Source organism: Phyllostomus discolor, chromosome 2 (assembly GCF_004126475.2).
Source record: "Phyllostomus discolor isolate MPI-MPIP mPhyDis1 chromosome 2, mPhyDis1.pri.v3, whole genome shotgun sequence".
NCBI classification, from domain to species: Eukaryota; Metazoa; Chordata; class Mammalia; order Chiroptera; family Phyllostomidae; genus Phyllostomus; species Phyllostomus discolor.
The window spans coordinates 8,324,145-8,337,333 of record NC_040904.2 but is presented as its reverse complement, the minus strand read 5'-3'; the positions used below and the strand labels follow the sequence as shown (position 1 = coordinate 8,337,333).

Genomic DNA, 13,189 nt, shown 5'->3' with positions numbered 1-13,189 from the left:
GGAAGGCCGTGCTGGGGGCCGATTTTCCCGGAAGGTGGGTAGGACTCAACCTCGGGGTAACCGGAGGCACAAGCCCAGAGTCTGTGCATGGGGAGCCGGGACCCGATGTGTCGGTACACGCTGGGGGGGAGTCAGCTGAGGAAGGCATTGAGGCGGGACTCGTTTCGAAGGAAGACCCAGAAGGTCACGGTGTCTGGTTTGCAATGAGCCACAGCGTTCAGACAGAAGAGATGGGACCCCCGGGGCCCCTGTGTCTGATCCGTCAAGAGCCCTTGGCATTTGGGGATGACATCACGAACAGCTCACCCTGTGAGCGGGAGATGGGGGGCAATGCTGGCACTGGCACCCAGCCCTTCCCACCAGGTGGGCCCCGAGCCTGAGGCTGGGGCGCAGGGAGGTGACAAGGCCAAGCCGAGAGGCTGAAAGTGTCCTCAGAAGCAGAGGAAGCTTGAGGGACAGACACAGCCTGACTCACAGCGCCCCTGACCTGGCCGTCGCTGCTGAGAAGAAGCAAAGTGAACCCTGCACGTCTCCTAGGAGGGAAGGGCCCATGTGTCTGTCTGCAGACACGGGCGGCTGCGGCTACCGGCGGGCTGGGCACCAGCCTGGGGTTGAAGGTCGCCCCTCAGGGCTTCCACACTTTCTATCAGCGGTTCTCACCCGGGCTGCATGGGGAGCTTTAAAAATCCCTCACAAATTCCCAGTTAATTGGTCCTCGCTCCCTGGTGGTTTCAACCGGCAGCCGGGGCTGAACGTTATGTGTTTATCTGGACGAGTTCATGCTGTGTGTTTAGAAGGGAGAGGACCCCCCACAGTGATGGGGCAGGAGAGGAGCGAAGGGGACAGGGAGGCCGTGCTGGGGGCTGCTCGGACGTGACTCTGGGGAAGATGGGCCAGCTGCGGACACCTCTGAGGCTGCCTGTCCCAGGCGAGGGTGTGAAGCAGACAGAGACGGGGGAGAGTCCAGGGGAGGTCGCAGGTCCCCAGGTGGGAAAGGTCACACCTCCAATGTGGGGAGAAGCCGAGGGGCTGAGAGTGGGGGGGGAGCACAGAGGTCAGAGGAGGGGTTCTGCTGGGGTCCCGACCGACACCCTCACTGTCACCTGGGAACCTGCAGCAATGCCGACTGTGGGCCCAAACCTGGAGGGTCAGAACCTGGTGGGGTGAGAGGGCAGGGAGGGGTGCTCTACTGCCACAAGCCGCCCCCCCCCCCCAACCTGGGGTGCTGACCAGCACTGTGCAGAGGCTGGTGACCTTTGGCGACGGCCAACAGCTCTGTGTAGAGAAGGTGGTGGAGACCTCACGGACCAGGGTTCCCCGCCTCCGACCACGGGCGCTGGGCAGCCCGTTTCTGTGGTGGGGCCGTCCTGGGCAGGGTGTACCCTGACCTCCGCGCACTGGACGCCCGCTTGTGACGGCCATAGTGTCCCCAGACCTGGCCAGGTGGCCCCCTCGCCCCCGCCGAGAAGCGCTGGCACAGAATCAAGCACCAAACCAGTGACAAGGAGCGAGCAAGTCTGAACAGACAGACTGCAGAGAAACGGCTTGAACTGAATTCAGGAAACACTCGGCTTTGGAGCCAATGAGCAGCACTCCCTCCGGGGAGCCCGGAGCCCATCACCGGGGGGGCAGAAGCTCCTGATGGGTGAAGCCAGGGGGCTGATGGGCACTGTGGCTGCAGGAGGTCTGGCTAAGGTGTCCGGGTGCGTGGGGAAGGCCAGTGCTGGCCACGGTGCCCTAGGGCTTGGCACTCCCCTCACCCCAGGGTGCTAATTGGCCTGCTCCCTGCCCCAGAGCCTCCGCTGTTCTCTTTCCTCAGGGGGACGGCACCCTCGCCTGGGCTTGGGGGGGGTCTACACCCAGCCTAGTGGGGGGTCTGCACCCAGCCTAGTGGGGGGTCTGCACCCAGCCTAGTGGGGGGTCTGCACCCAGCCTAGTGGGGTGGCGGGAAGTCTGGCTCCTGTGGGAGGGAGGAAGCGGAGCATGTGTCCGTCCCTGGGCGCCTAGGTGTGCACGTACCCAGGGTGGGGTGAGCCTGCAGGGGAGGTCCTGGGGCCCCGGACCATGGGGAGCCCCAATATTTCCAAGCTTCCACGAAGCAGCTGCAAGCCCTCCAGCCGCTGAGTGTGGGAGGGGCTGCCGGGTGCGGGCTTTGTCCTGCGGGCTCAGAAAAGCTGGCACGGCTCCCCGTTGATGGGACACCCCGAGGACCGGACTAACGCAGGTCTCTGAGGACCAGAAGAGACGGACTGGGGACCCAAGGGGCTCCCCCGACCCCTATCACACTCCTGTTCCCTGCGGAGAATGCAGTTTAAACCCTGCCTCGCCCCACTGCCAGGGTGGAGGGGGGACCGCTGGGGACTCGGCAGGCTGCTGGGCAGAAGGGCCGGCCAGGGGTGGAGTGGCCCTGGCTCTTTGAGTCCTTGTCCTCTTTTTCTCTGGCCACACACAGCTGGGATTTACCAGGTGGCCTTACAGTCACAAATGTGTTCCGTGCTGACCCCCGCCCAGGCCCTCCCCTTCACCTCCTAGCCAGGGCTCCTTCCCCTCCCCAGTGCACAGAGTTCTTCGGGCGGGACTTCATCAACCCCAGGGTTCGTTCCACTGGGGAAACTGTCCCCCAGGGGCGCTGGTCAGCAGATGTCCTGCTCCCCTTTCTGAGGTGGACAGGGGGTGGTGGTGAATATAGGGTCCCCCGGCCTGGTTCCACTACTCATCACTCTGTCCCCCCCATGCCTCAGTTTCCCCATCTGTGAAGTGGTGATAACACCCATCGGAGCTCCCGGAGCTCTTGCTGGGAACTGGGTGCGGAGCCCTGGCGCACTCCTGGCACCTTTGCAGTTGTTACCGTCTAGGTCAGGAAGCCGCGAATGAAGCCTCCTTCCCCGCCCTTCCCACCCCGACCCTCCCACCTCCGGTTTGAGTTCAGACTTCTCCAGCAGTAAATTACGAAAACCACCGCAGAGATCCTCGTGTGGGCGGGGAGACCTGTCAGAGACACTACAGAGGAGGCAGGGTGGGGCGAGGCCGCCGGCCGCTTACCGTTCGGAGTTTGCGGGCATGGTGGGGTCGATGGAGACCATGGCGTCGTCCGTGGTCAGCAGGGAGATGGTTGTGTTCCTGGAAGACACGCCGTGTCAGCGCCTGCCCCCAGGACGGCCTCCCTGGGGCGCATGCACCCTCGAAGGGGCCTCGTGCGAGACAGGAGCCCGGAAACCCAAGGCCAGGGGCTCACCCTTCAGGCCCGAGGCTCTGTTTGTGGATAAAGCGGAAGGCTGAGCAGCCCTAACGCTTCATAGACTTGCAAGGAACTTCCAACGGGAATTTGAAAGTCTAATTTACTGAGCTGGAAGGTTACGTGAAACTGGGGCAGAACGGAAAGAAACACTGTATCGGCTCATGATGGATTCGGTCTGCCTTCCCCCTTCACCCCTTTGGGAGCCCACCTACCTACAGGAGCACGGCTTCTCCTGGGGAACAGCTGCGGGTGGGTAAGGTGGGCCTTCCCGCAGCCCCTCACCCCGGGGGGGGGCGTTGCCTGCTCTTCGGCTGTGTGCTTGTGAAATCTGTGCAATGCGGGGTGGGGGGGGCACTCAAATCTCGGGGTCATCCGGAAGGACAGCACGTGTGTATTTCCTAGCACAGTGCTCGTGAGGGAGGCCCCATCTCCGGGCTATTTTTGCTGCTGCAAAGTGCCTGCTGTCTGCTGCCATTTCAGCTCCAGACCCCTTTCTCATGGGTCTCTGACAGCCTCCCATGGTGCTTCCTGGCCATCTTCTTGACACAGATTCTGACTTTAAAGGCAACTGTCGTGCCCAAGCGACTCTGGGTTGCTTCGCAATCAAAAAAGCCACCACAGGCAGACGCACTTGCTCTAACGCACTGTGGGTGTGGGAAGGTAATTCTCATGGCATTCTGACGGTTCCACCAGGCAGAGCACTGGCCTTTTCGACTCATTTCAGAAGTCGGTCCTTCCCCAAATACGGATCTGCCATGACCCACCCCTGAGACAGGAGACACCTGCTGGACCGTTTGGGGACGGGGGACCAAAGCCAGACACGGCCGCCCCCCTTCATCCCTTCTGCAAAATCAAATGAAGAAACGAAAGAAAAGGCAAACTCTCAGTGGTGCCGGCTGCCTAACTCCGCCCAACAGCTCCCTCCTTGCGGGCACAGCGGTGCCTGCAGGCGCCTGTGGCCGGGCTGTGGCCGAAACCGCCAGTGTTCTGTAGCGAGGTGGGCCCATGGGCCTTCCACTCCTCTCACCCCTCCCTTCCCTCTTCCCCGGGCGCCCCGCCCTCCCCGGGCACCTCCCTGTCGAGGTGAAGGGGAAGATGCGGAGGCAGAAGGGCGCCTCACGGCAGGCAGGCCGAGGCTGCGCCACTCACCGCGGCAGGCCGGTGGCGATGCAGAAGAGGTCCATGATGTCGCTGGAGTTGCAGTACTTGCTGAAGACCACCTGCAAGACAGAGGGGCGGGCCGTGAGGAGCGGCAGAGCGGGGTGGCCGGTGTCCATGCTGAGGCCAGAGTCCGCGGGTTTCTTTTAAAAAGAACTAAAATAAGCCCTGGCTGGCGTAGCTCAGTGGATTGAGCTCGGGCTGCAAACCAAAGTGTCGCAGGTTTGATTCCCAGTCAGGGCACATGCCTGGGTTGCAGGCCACGACCCCCAGCAACCGCACATTGATGTTTCTCTCTCTCTCTCTCCCCCTCCCTTCCCTCTCTAAAAATAAATAAATAAAATCTAAAAAAAAGAAATAAAATGTAACCTCGGGCACTGGGCCGTTACACAAAATACTCCTCATTCAAAATACTCCTCATCCGGTGCATGTGGAGAGTGTGTGTGATGAACCTCATTCCTTTGTCATTGGGAAGGGTTGTGAGAACACAGCTACCACCTCGTGAACACCACACACCTGTCACCGGGGCATCTGACTCACTGGAGACAATCTGGGCCTAGGGATGTCTCACCGCAGGGAGTCCCCAGTGGCCTCAGGAAGGCCATGATGTGTAAAACAAATTTTTAAAAGGTCTTTACTTAGAAAAATTTGTCCTTTAGGATTGGGGCTGAGGCGGCATGACTAAATCAAAGAGGAAATCACAAGGAGGAGGGATGCAGAATGAATCACACGTGACCGCCTGGGCGCCCGTCCAGCCCACGGGGGAGAACACACTGGCATCAGCGCCTTCTGTCCACGGGGTCTTGAGTCCCATCCTGGGGGGCCCCGAGCACAGCGAGGGAGGTGGTCTTCAAGGCTGGACAGCACAGGGGACGGTCCACGCTGCAGCCCAATTCGCCACGAGCCTGGGTCGGGCCTAGAAGCCAGCCTGAGTGGGCGGTGATTTTTCAGCTAATATCAGCCTGCATCTTCCCTTATTGGAAACAGTTAAATATAATGAGTAGATATTTCCTCCCATAAAGGCAGCTGTTCTGTGACTAACACCACTTCCTGTGTGCCGACGGCCTGGCCACGCTGAGACGAAGTCACCGTCAGTGACGGTGCCCTTGGTCTGCACTGTCCACCCTGCAGCCGCGGTCCTGGCGCAGCCCTGGACTCCCGCAGCAACCGATCCCCGCACCGGTCCATGCTTCCGGCCTCGCCCCCCGGGGCCCAGCCTCAGTTTCCGGAACTCAGATCTGGTTGTGCCACCGAAGGTCCACCTCCTCCCCTGCCCACGTGAGGTTCCAGGGTTTTTCCTTTCTAGCCTGAGTCCCTGCCACGCCCCTATCTCTGGCCTTCAGTCCAGTCCACGGGTGTCCCCACCCCTGGCCCTCTGTCTGCTCCAGCCACTGCTCCAGTCCCTCCTCCTCCCTTTCCCTTATTCTTTCTCTGTTCCCAGCCATTAGGACTCAGTGGCAACTTCTCCATAAAGCCTCCCAACCCCACTGCCGGAAAGCCTGGCCTCTGACCACGTGCCAGGCCCGCGTTCTCACGACAGTGCACCGCCAGCGGCCCCAGCACAGGCCTCGGCGTTCCTGGTGGCTGTGCTGTCAAGGGTGTGGTGTGGGAGGGCTGTGCCCAGGGTCCTGGCCACTCACGCACTGGCATGAGAACATCCCCGACGTTGCCGTCTTGAACCTTGTGAAGTTCATTTCCATCCCTGGGTAGGTCAGGTGGCGCTGCCTCCGCCCAGGAGAAGGAGCACCTTCTGTAGTTCTTCAAGGCAGACGAGGTACGGGGCCTTTATAAAGGTCCCCGCTCCTGGAGGGGCTCAAGCGCACAGACACCACATGTCCAGCAGGGGTCCTGTCCCAGCCCTTGGGAGTTCTCGGGGTGGGGGGCTGGAAATGATCTCGGGGGTTACTTCTCTGCAGTCCCACCGGGCAAGACAGCTTCAGGCCATGGGCTTTCGGAGGCTTGACTGAAGGAGCCGTTATCGACAACAGCACCTCAGAGGGCGAGGGGGCTGCGAATGGGATCGCAGCCCCTTACGACTGGGGGGCTCCCTGACTCTGCAGAAGGAGCTGGACTCTGCCGAGGGCGGCCGTCCCACAGACCACAGCGGCTGGGATGAAGGCGTGGGAGCCGGGCTGCCTGGTGGCCCTTGGACGCCTCTTACCTCTGCGACTTGCACGAGCTATTCGGCTCCTGTGCGCTCCAGTGTTATCTTGCACGGAACAGGCAAAAGCACCGCGCTGTCACCCACAGACAGGTGGCTTGACTCAGACACTTGCCCGAAAGGCTCTGTGATCCATTAGAGGCCAGCGCACGACTCCGCTGGAAAAGGGCCCTTTGGGGTCCCGGAGAACAGGACCGTGGGGACAGGCGTCTCGCAGCCTCATCCGGATGATGCCCAGACCGCGCCAGTGCGCCGACCGGGATTTCCAGAGCTCTTTGTCGTTAAAGAACAGACAGCTCGATGGCGTGGCTAACCCGACACCCAGCGGGAGGGCAGTGCAGGACCTTGGACCTTCCACTGTGCTGGTCTGCCCTTTTCTGGATTGATTCTTGGATCGATTCTGGATCGATGTGAAGCAGCTCTTTCTATCCTCAACTCTTTCATTTATTTATTTATTTTTAGAGGAAGAAGAAAGTGAAGGAAGGAGAAAGAGAGGGAGAGAAACATCAATGTGTGGTTGCCTCTCGAGCGTCCCCTACTTGGGGACCTGGCCTACGAGCCAGGCATGTGCCTTGACTGGGAATCGAACCAGTGATCTTTGGATTTGCAGGCCTGTGCTCAATCCACTGAGCTACACCAGCCAGAGTGCTATCCTTAAGGCTTAACAACCTAAGAGATCCTTTTGCAAAACGAGAAGGAACAGTTTCAAATGGTATCTGATTTTTTATTGCTTGTCCTCCCCTAATACAGGAGCTTTTAGTAAGCCTTTACCTTATACAGCCATATTGTTACCTGCAAAGTGACCCTAAGAATCTGTCCCCTTTCTGACCAGGGTACACCCGGGGGAATCAGTTTTGAAGCCAATTTGCTCATTTACTCAGGTGCGGCCAGACTCCTATAAGCAGCCGAGTGTGACTACAAGGATTTGGTGCTTGCCAATCCCCCCCGCTCCTGACCTCCCCAGGGCACTGACCTGACCCCTGGCCCCCAGGCCCCGCCTTCCGGGTGGGAAGAAAGGCCTTACCTACTGGGAGCACAGGGGCCTCGGGGTGTTTTGGGGACCCCGACAAGAGGTGAGTTCAAATTTGTAAGAGAGTTTTGTGCCCAGACCTTCCCAGCCCTGGGACAGCGCACAGTCGAAGCCTGGCCAAGCCCCGGTGTGAGGTCTTGGGTGCAGCCGACACCAGGAGGCCCACACGGCCGCCCGCTGACCATCTCGCTGCCCTGCGCGAACTGCGCAGCCAGGCCTGGGGAGGCCGGCTCTGTTCTGCGGTCTGGAATAACCTTTCCTTCAGATTACTTTCGACAATGGGCTGGGAGGCTGGACGGAAGTTTGGGACAAGAAGAAAACACTCCACGGGAGGGAGGGGAGGTCTCCCGTGGTCACCCACGCTGCATCCACCAGCAAATGTCTTCCGATTCTGCACAGACACAACAAGGCTCTTTGATTCCTCTCTCAAACCGGCTGTGACAGCTTAGCAGTTCCCTCAATCCACTAATGCGCTGGGAGAAAACCTTTGATGCGCGGCCCTTCTGTGCCTTTGCCTCGAGCATGCAGTTAGTCAGCGAGCCCCCAGCAGGGCCGAGGCAGGCGAGAGGCAGGGGTGAGGCAGCAGGGGTGTGCGCCCCATGTCGGGTGTGCTGGGCAGGGTCCCGCCGCCACTGGGCAGGGTGTCCGAGGGGCTCCGGCCTGCATCAGGCACTGCTGGCTGTGGGCACGCAGCCCCCACAGCGCCCGCCTATGCTGGACGGCCTGGGGAGACCCGCCCCCACCCCACCCACGCCCGCCCCTGCCCCGAGGAAGCCTTGTCTGGAGGGAACCAGGCTTTTTGTCCCCAGGCCGACTCATTCCGCAGCTCCTTTATCCTTTATCCCGAAACAAAGAGCGCCCAAAGAGGGGGGGTTATAAAATAAGTGAGGCGTGGGGGCAGTAAGATGAACGAAAAAACAGAGGTTTGTGTCCCGCTGCCCCACGCGACGCACACCGAGGCTGGAGCTCAGGAGTGAGCGTGGCAGGTCACCCCCAGCTCTTTCATGTGGTCTGACTGGCAGCCCGTGACATTAAAACAAGACCCGAGACATCAATGGGAGGGCAGAGGCCTCTCGTCCCCGGATACTGATCTTCCCTCGGACGCAGCTGGGCCTGTGAGCTGCCGGGAATCCGGAGCCCCCCAGCCCCCCCCGCCCCCTGCAGCACAGAATAACCGACGCCGAGCAGGAACCCAAGGCTGAGGGGTCTCCACCAGGGGCCGGAGGCTCACAGAGCCACACGGGGCTCCCACCGGCCCAGCCAGCAGGCTGCAGCCGGGACTGCACCCCAGGCCGCCGCTGTCCAGTGCCCACACCTGGACACGGCACCCACAACACCACGTCTCTGCTTGTCCTTGACGCCCACACTCCGCCAGCGGCCTGGCAGCGGCGGTGCCGCGGCAGGCGCCGGGGGGCCAGTGCTCGTCCCACAGTCACTCCTTCTGCCTAACGTCTTCTCTTTCACCCCCCACCCGGTGAGCAAGGCCATTCTGGAAGCAAAGGGGGTTCACCGCGTCAGCTCTGCCCCCCTCTCAGGGCTGTGAGGAGAGACACACGAGGCAACGCGTGTGTAGGAAGCGCTCAGAGCACCCGCTGCTCAAGCAGGAAATTCAGCGTCACGCCGTCTCGCTCAGGGGCCCGGGAGCCCCGCAGTCCCTGCTCAGTCTAACACCTTGACTCTGGAGGCAAGTCTTCAGGGGTCTCCGAGCTGCCGAATGCATCATCTGGCCGCATTGTGCTTGGGACCCAATTTTATGTTAGTGGCAATTCAGTCTGCCGAGTTTCCACAGCTTGGGGAAAGAACGTCTAAGGCAGCTCCTCTGTTTCCTGTGTGTCTTGGGGGAGAGAGTTGCCTTTGACTCTGGAAAGTCAAGGGCAAGGCCTGGGGGGGCCCCCTCCCCAAGCTGCACGCGCACAACTGCCGGGTCCTCTGCTTTGCTGGGACTGACGGACAGCCAGACTCGACCAGGAAGAGAGGCGAGTGCTCCTGGAGCACACGCTGGCTGACTCCCTGGCTCAGCCCGGGCTCGGGACCGGCCTCGACCCTCCCGTGGGGGAGAGCCGCAAACTGGGGCCTGGTGCTCGGTCAGGGCGGTGCCGGGTTGGCTGGCAGGCACCTTCCAGGCAGGTGCCCTTTAGTCCTGTCCTTATGAGTGGGGACAAGAGCTGAGACCCGGGGGCCTGCAGCGGCCAGCCAGTACCCGTCACAGCGCGGGAAGCCTCTACCAGCTGCCTCTCCAGCACACTCCCTACAGCCCTGGACACGCAGTCCTGGCTCCTGGCGGCCGGCCCCGTCCCCAGGGTCTGACCTGTGACTGCCCATTACCCAATCACCTTTCCTCACCAGAGCTTTTCCCATGTGACTCAGAGCTGCTGGCTCAACTGGGGTGAGTGCAGGGTCTCGGGGAGTCTGTCCTCAGCTGACCACAGCAGCCACCCAGACGAAGAAGGAGGCACAGCCCCTGGGAAGGGTGGGAGGGAGGTGATGACCACAGAGGGGAAAGAGAGGAAAGCAGGGGGCCCAGGACCCCCCAGATCCCAGGGCTTTTTCTGGGGACCCTAAGTGTCCAGAACTCTGGGCGAGCCCCCCTTCCGGCACCCATAGACCCCCCCACACGCACCTTCCTGAACTGGCATAAGAATGTTTCTTGGCATCAAAAGTGCCTTGACCGACACACTCAGCAGAACAGGACTAGTGGCTGTGAGCCGGTGGCTCGGGGGCTGCCACACCGGCGTCCAGGTGGCCTCGGGTTAAAGAGACAGGATGGGGCCGTTTCTAAAAGGCTGGGAGTGACCTCTTCTCAGTTCTGGGTCCAGAGGCCTGTTCCCGAGACACGACTCCAGCGATAAAAAGCAGAGGTTCTGTGCTTCCCTTTGTGCCCCCGGACACCCACGCAGGGGCTCACTGAGAGGAGGCTGCAGGAAGGGCCCCCCCCCCCCCCCGCCCCGCCCAGGGCCGGCCTTCCAGGTACACGCTGTGCTGGTTGTGCCAGAAGCCGGGAGGACGCCGTCTCCAGGCCGCCGGGCAGGCCCAGACAATCACATTTGCGGTGACAAGGTTGGGGTGCAGATCTGATCAGCGCTGCGCGGAGCTTCCTGGAAACGCTCCACCCGGGAGAGCGGCGGTGCCCCTCGGTGAGACGCGCAGTGAGGGCGTGGCAGGGCCCCACGGCGGGAGAGGAGGCGGGTGATGGATGATGAGCTGGTGGCAGGCTCTGGAGGGGAACCAGGACTTGGGTGATGCGAGGCCTGAACAGGGGAAAAGGGCACCGGCGATGCCAGCCGCGACGTGGGGGTGGGGCCGGGGGTCCGGGCTTCATCAAGACCAACGGAGGCAACGAGGCGTTCACCCACAGACAGGGGCAGGCCCGCCTGTGCCAGACCTTTTCCAGAAGGTTCTTCCACTTACTGAGAGGGGCCTGGCATTGGGGCTTCCTTGCCCTTGGCCTGTGGGAAGAAGCCAGGGCTCGCCTTTGTCACCTCCTGACCCTGGCTGCGACCCCCTGCCTGGACCGCTCCTGCTGTTCTCGTGGATGTGAAAGGGGATGTGATCAAGCGCTACGTCCAGTTTGGAGGGACTGGTCCAGCGAGAGCCCTCCGGCGACCAGTCCTTTAACTCAGCAGCAGACCACGGTGGGGAGGCTGCCCGGGCTGTGCCGCACGCAGGTTTGAGAAGCCCAGGCTTCCGGCCGGCACTCGGGAGGGAGGGAGCGGAAGGGGTGTGCACCACCAGAGGAGGGCCTCCGGGACCTCACCTGCGACCTTGACCATGGAGTGCCGCAGGCCCAGCGCCTGCTTCCACGCCCACCCGGCCCTGGCCACGGGTGGTGCTGGCGGCCACGCCGCCCGTGTTCAGACGTGGAGGCCGTGTTTGTCCGTGTGCCCACAGCCCCAGTGGGGACTGCCCCGCAGGTGCCGCATCCGATTTTTGCCAGATTCCAGGTTTGGTTTTCGGAGAGCGCACCCATGGATGGACGGAGGCTCCCTTACGTGGGCATCTCACATCCATGTGTGGACTCGCCCTTGTGAACACGCTGTAAAACGACGCTTTAAGAAAAGCGCGTCCTAACGCCCAACGTCTGCTCTCCTTTTTCTCCCTGCCTTTGTCTGTTTGGGGTGTTTGACCAGTTGCCGTGGAGGGTGCCCGGCCCAGAGCAGGGCCTGTGCGGTCCCAGGCCTTCCGGGCGGCCGGAGAGAGGGCAGCCTGAGAGAGGGCAGCCCGAGGGAGGCCCCGGCTGCGAAGCGCTGGGCAGGACCGCAGGGGAAAGCGCGGGTGTGACGCCTTTCCTTCGGGCTCCACACGAGTGAGGATGACTCGTCCTTGTCCCCGCCCCACGGACCCTCATCACTTCGGCGTCTGTTCAGCCCAAGGGCTGCTGGCCGCAGCTGCTGAGGAAGCGGTTCCTTCTGAGCAATGGGACGCCTGTCCTGCCCGGCGGGAGGGTCGTGGGGACACTACAGGGGCCTGAGCGGCGGAGGGGCGGCCTGGCCCCTCTCCCCGTGCCCCCCCCCCACCCCGCATGCATCTCCTTCTGTGTCTTCCACGCTGGGTGCGGGGAGAAGACCCCCCAGTTTGGCTTCCTGTTTCTGTTTGGATAGGAACCCCTCGCAGCTGCTGAGAACATTTCCTGCCGGGCTGTCGGATTCCAGTTTGGGTTGGCATGAAGTCCGTGACCACTAGGAATTGTGGGTTTCTCGCACGGATGTTTGTGGGGCTACGTCCTCAGGGCACACAGAATAACTGTCCGGCAATTTAGGCTGGGGCGGCATCTGGAGCCCGGGAAAGACAGACACCACCACGGCTGCGGCTGCGGGAGACAAGCTCAGGGCGTGGGGGCGGGCGGGGGAGGGGGTGGTCAGAGGACCGGGGGTCCCGGGATTTTCTCTGCGAAGCCCGATACGAGCTCTTCCACCCAGGAGATGACCCCATCACGCTGCAGGGGCGTCCGTGCCCTTTCACGACCCCAGAGCACACGGGGTCACCTTCCTAAGTCAGGAGACACTCCCCCAGTCAGGTAAGTCGGCCCGGGGGCTGGCTGCTGTGCCACACGCAACCCCGTTCACTGCCTCGCTGGTGCAGCTCCCCCGCCCGCCCGAGACATCTCCTCTCCCGTCGCCTCAATGGCGGTTTCCCAGCGTTCCTCTGAGGGTGGAGTAACGACTCTAAGGGCAGAATTTTCCACCTTCTCCCCCAGGTGATGTTACATGGCTGGAGGCGAAGGTAAGACCGGTAGACACGGTGATGCCAGGTCCCACACGGAGCAGAAAAGAAAGGGACTTTTTCTTTCCACGAGTGGCCTTCCCGGGGAGCCAGGAGGTGTGACCTCTGCGTGCCCTTCCTGCCTTAATCAGAACCGGGAGCCCCTTCCAGCCACATTCCCTTTCTGCCCCTCCCCCGTCTCTTCCCATGGGCTCCTGCTGTTGTCCCCACCAAAACCCCTTAAGTTTCAGCATATCACGTCGTCATGGCTTTAGTGCCTCTTACAACTTGACGATGATGCGCATTCATTACCAGCGTCACCCCGACATCAGAAACCTCTGCCCAGCCCACAGAAGGAGGGGTGCTGGCTTCCACAAACAGCCCCCCGGCCTCTGAGGAGCTG

General features: G+C 61.8%; 1 protein-coding gene across 4 annotated transcripts in view; it reads right to left on the bottom strand.

Annotated features, from left to right (window-relative positions):
* The window catches only part of PDE9A (phosphodiesterase 9A), a 90,886-nt gene that overhangs the window by 63,439 nt on the left and 14,258 nt on the right, over positions 1 to 13,189 (bottom strand). For 2 of the 4 annotated variants that reach the window (XM_036017470.1, XM_036017471.1), the window contains exons 2-3: positions 4,388 to 4,539; positions 3,043 to 3,120 (exon numbers count right to left, since the gene is read on the bottom strand). In XM_036017470.1, the coding sequence (XP_035873363.1) occupies positions 3,043 to 3,120; positions 4,388 to 4,539 (230 nt within the window). The remainder of the gene's footprint in view (positions 1 to 3,042; positions 3,121 to 4,387; positions 4,540 to 13,189) is intronic. The other 2 variants (XM_036017472.1, XM_028504538.2) reach the window with 1 other exon arrangement.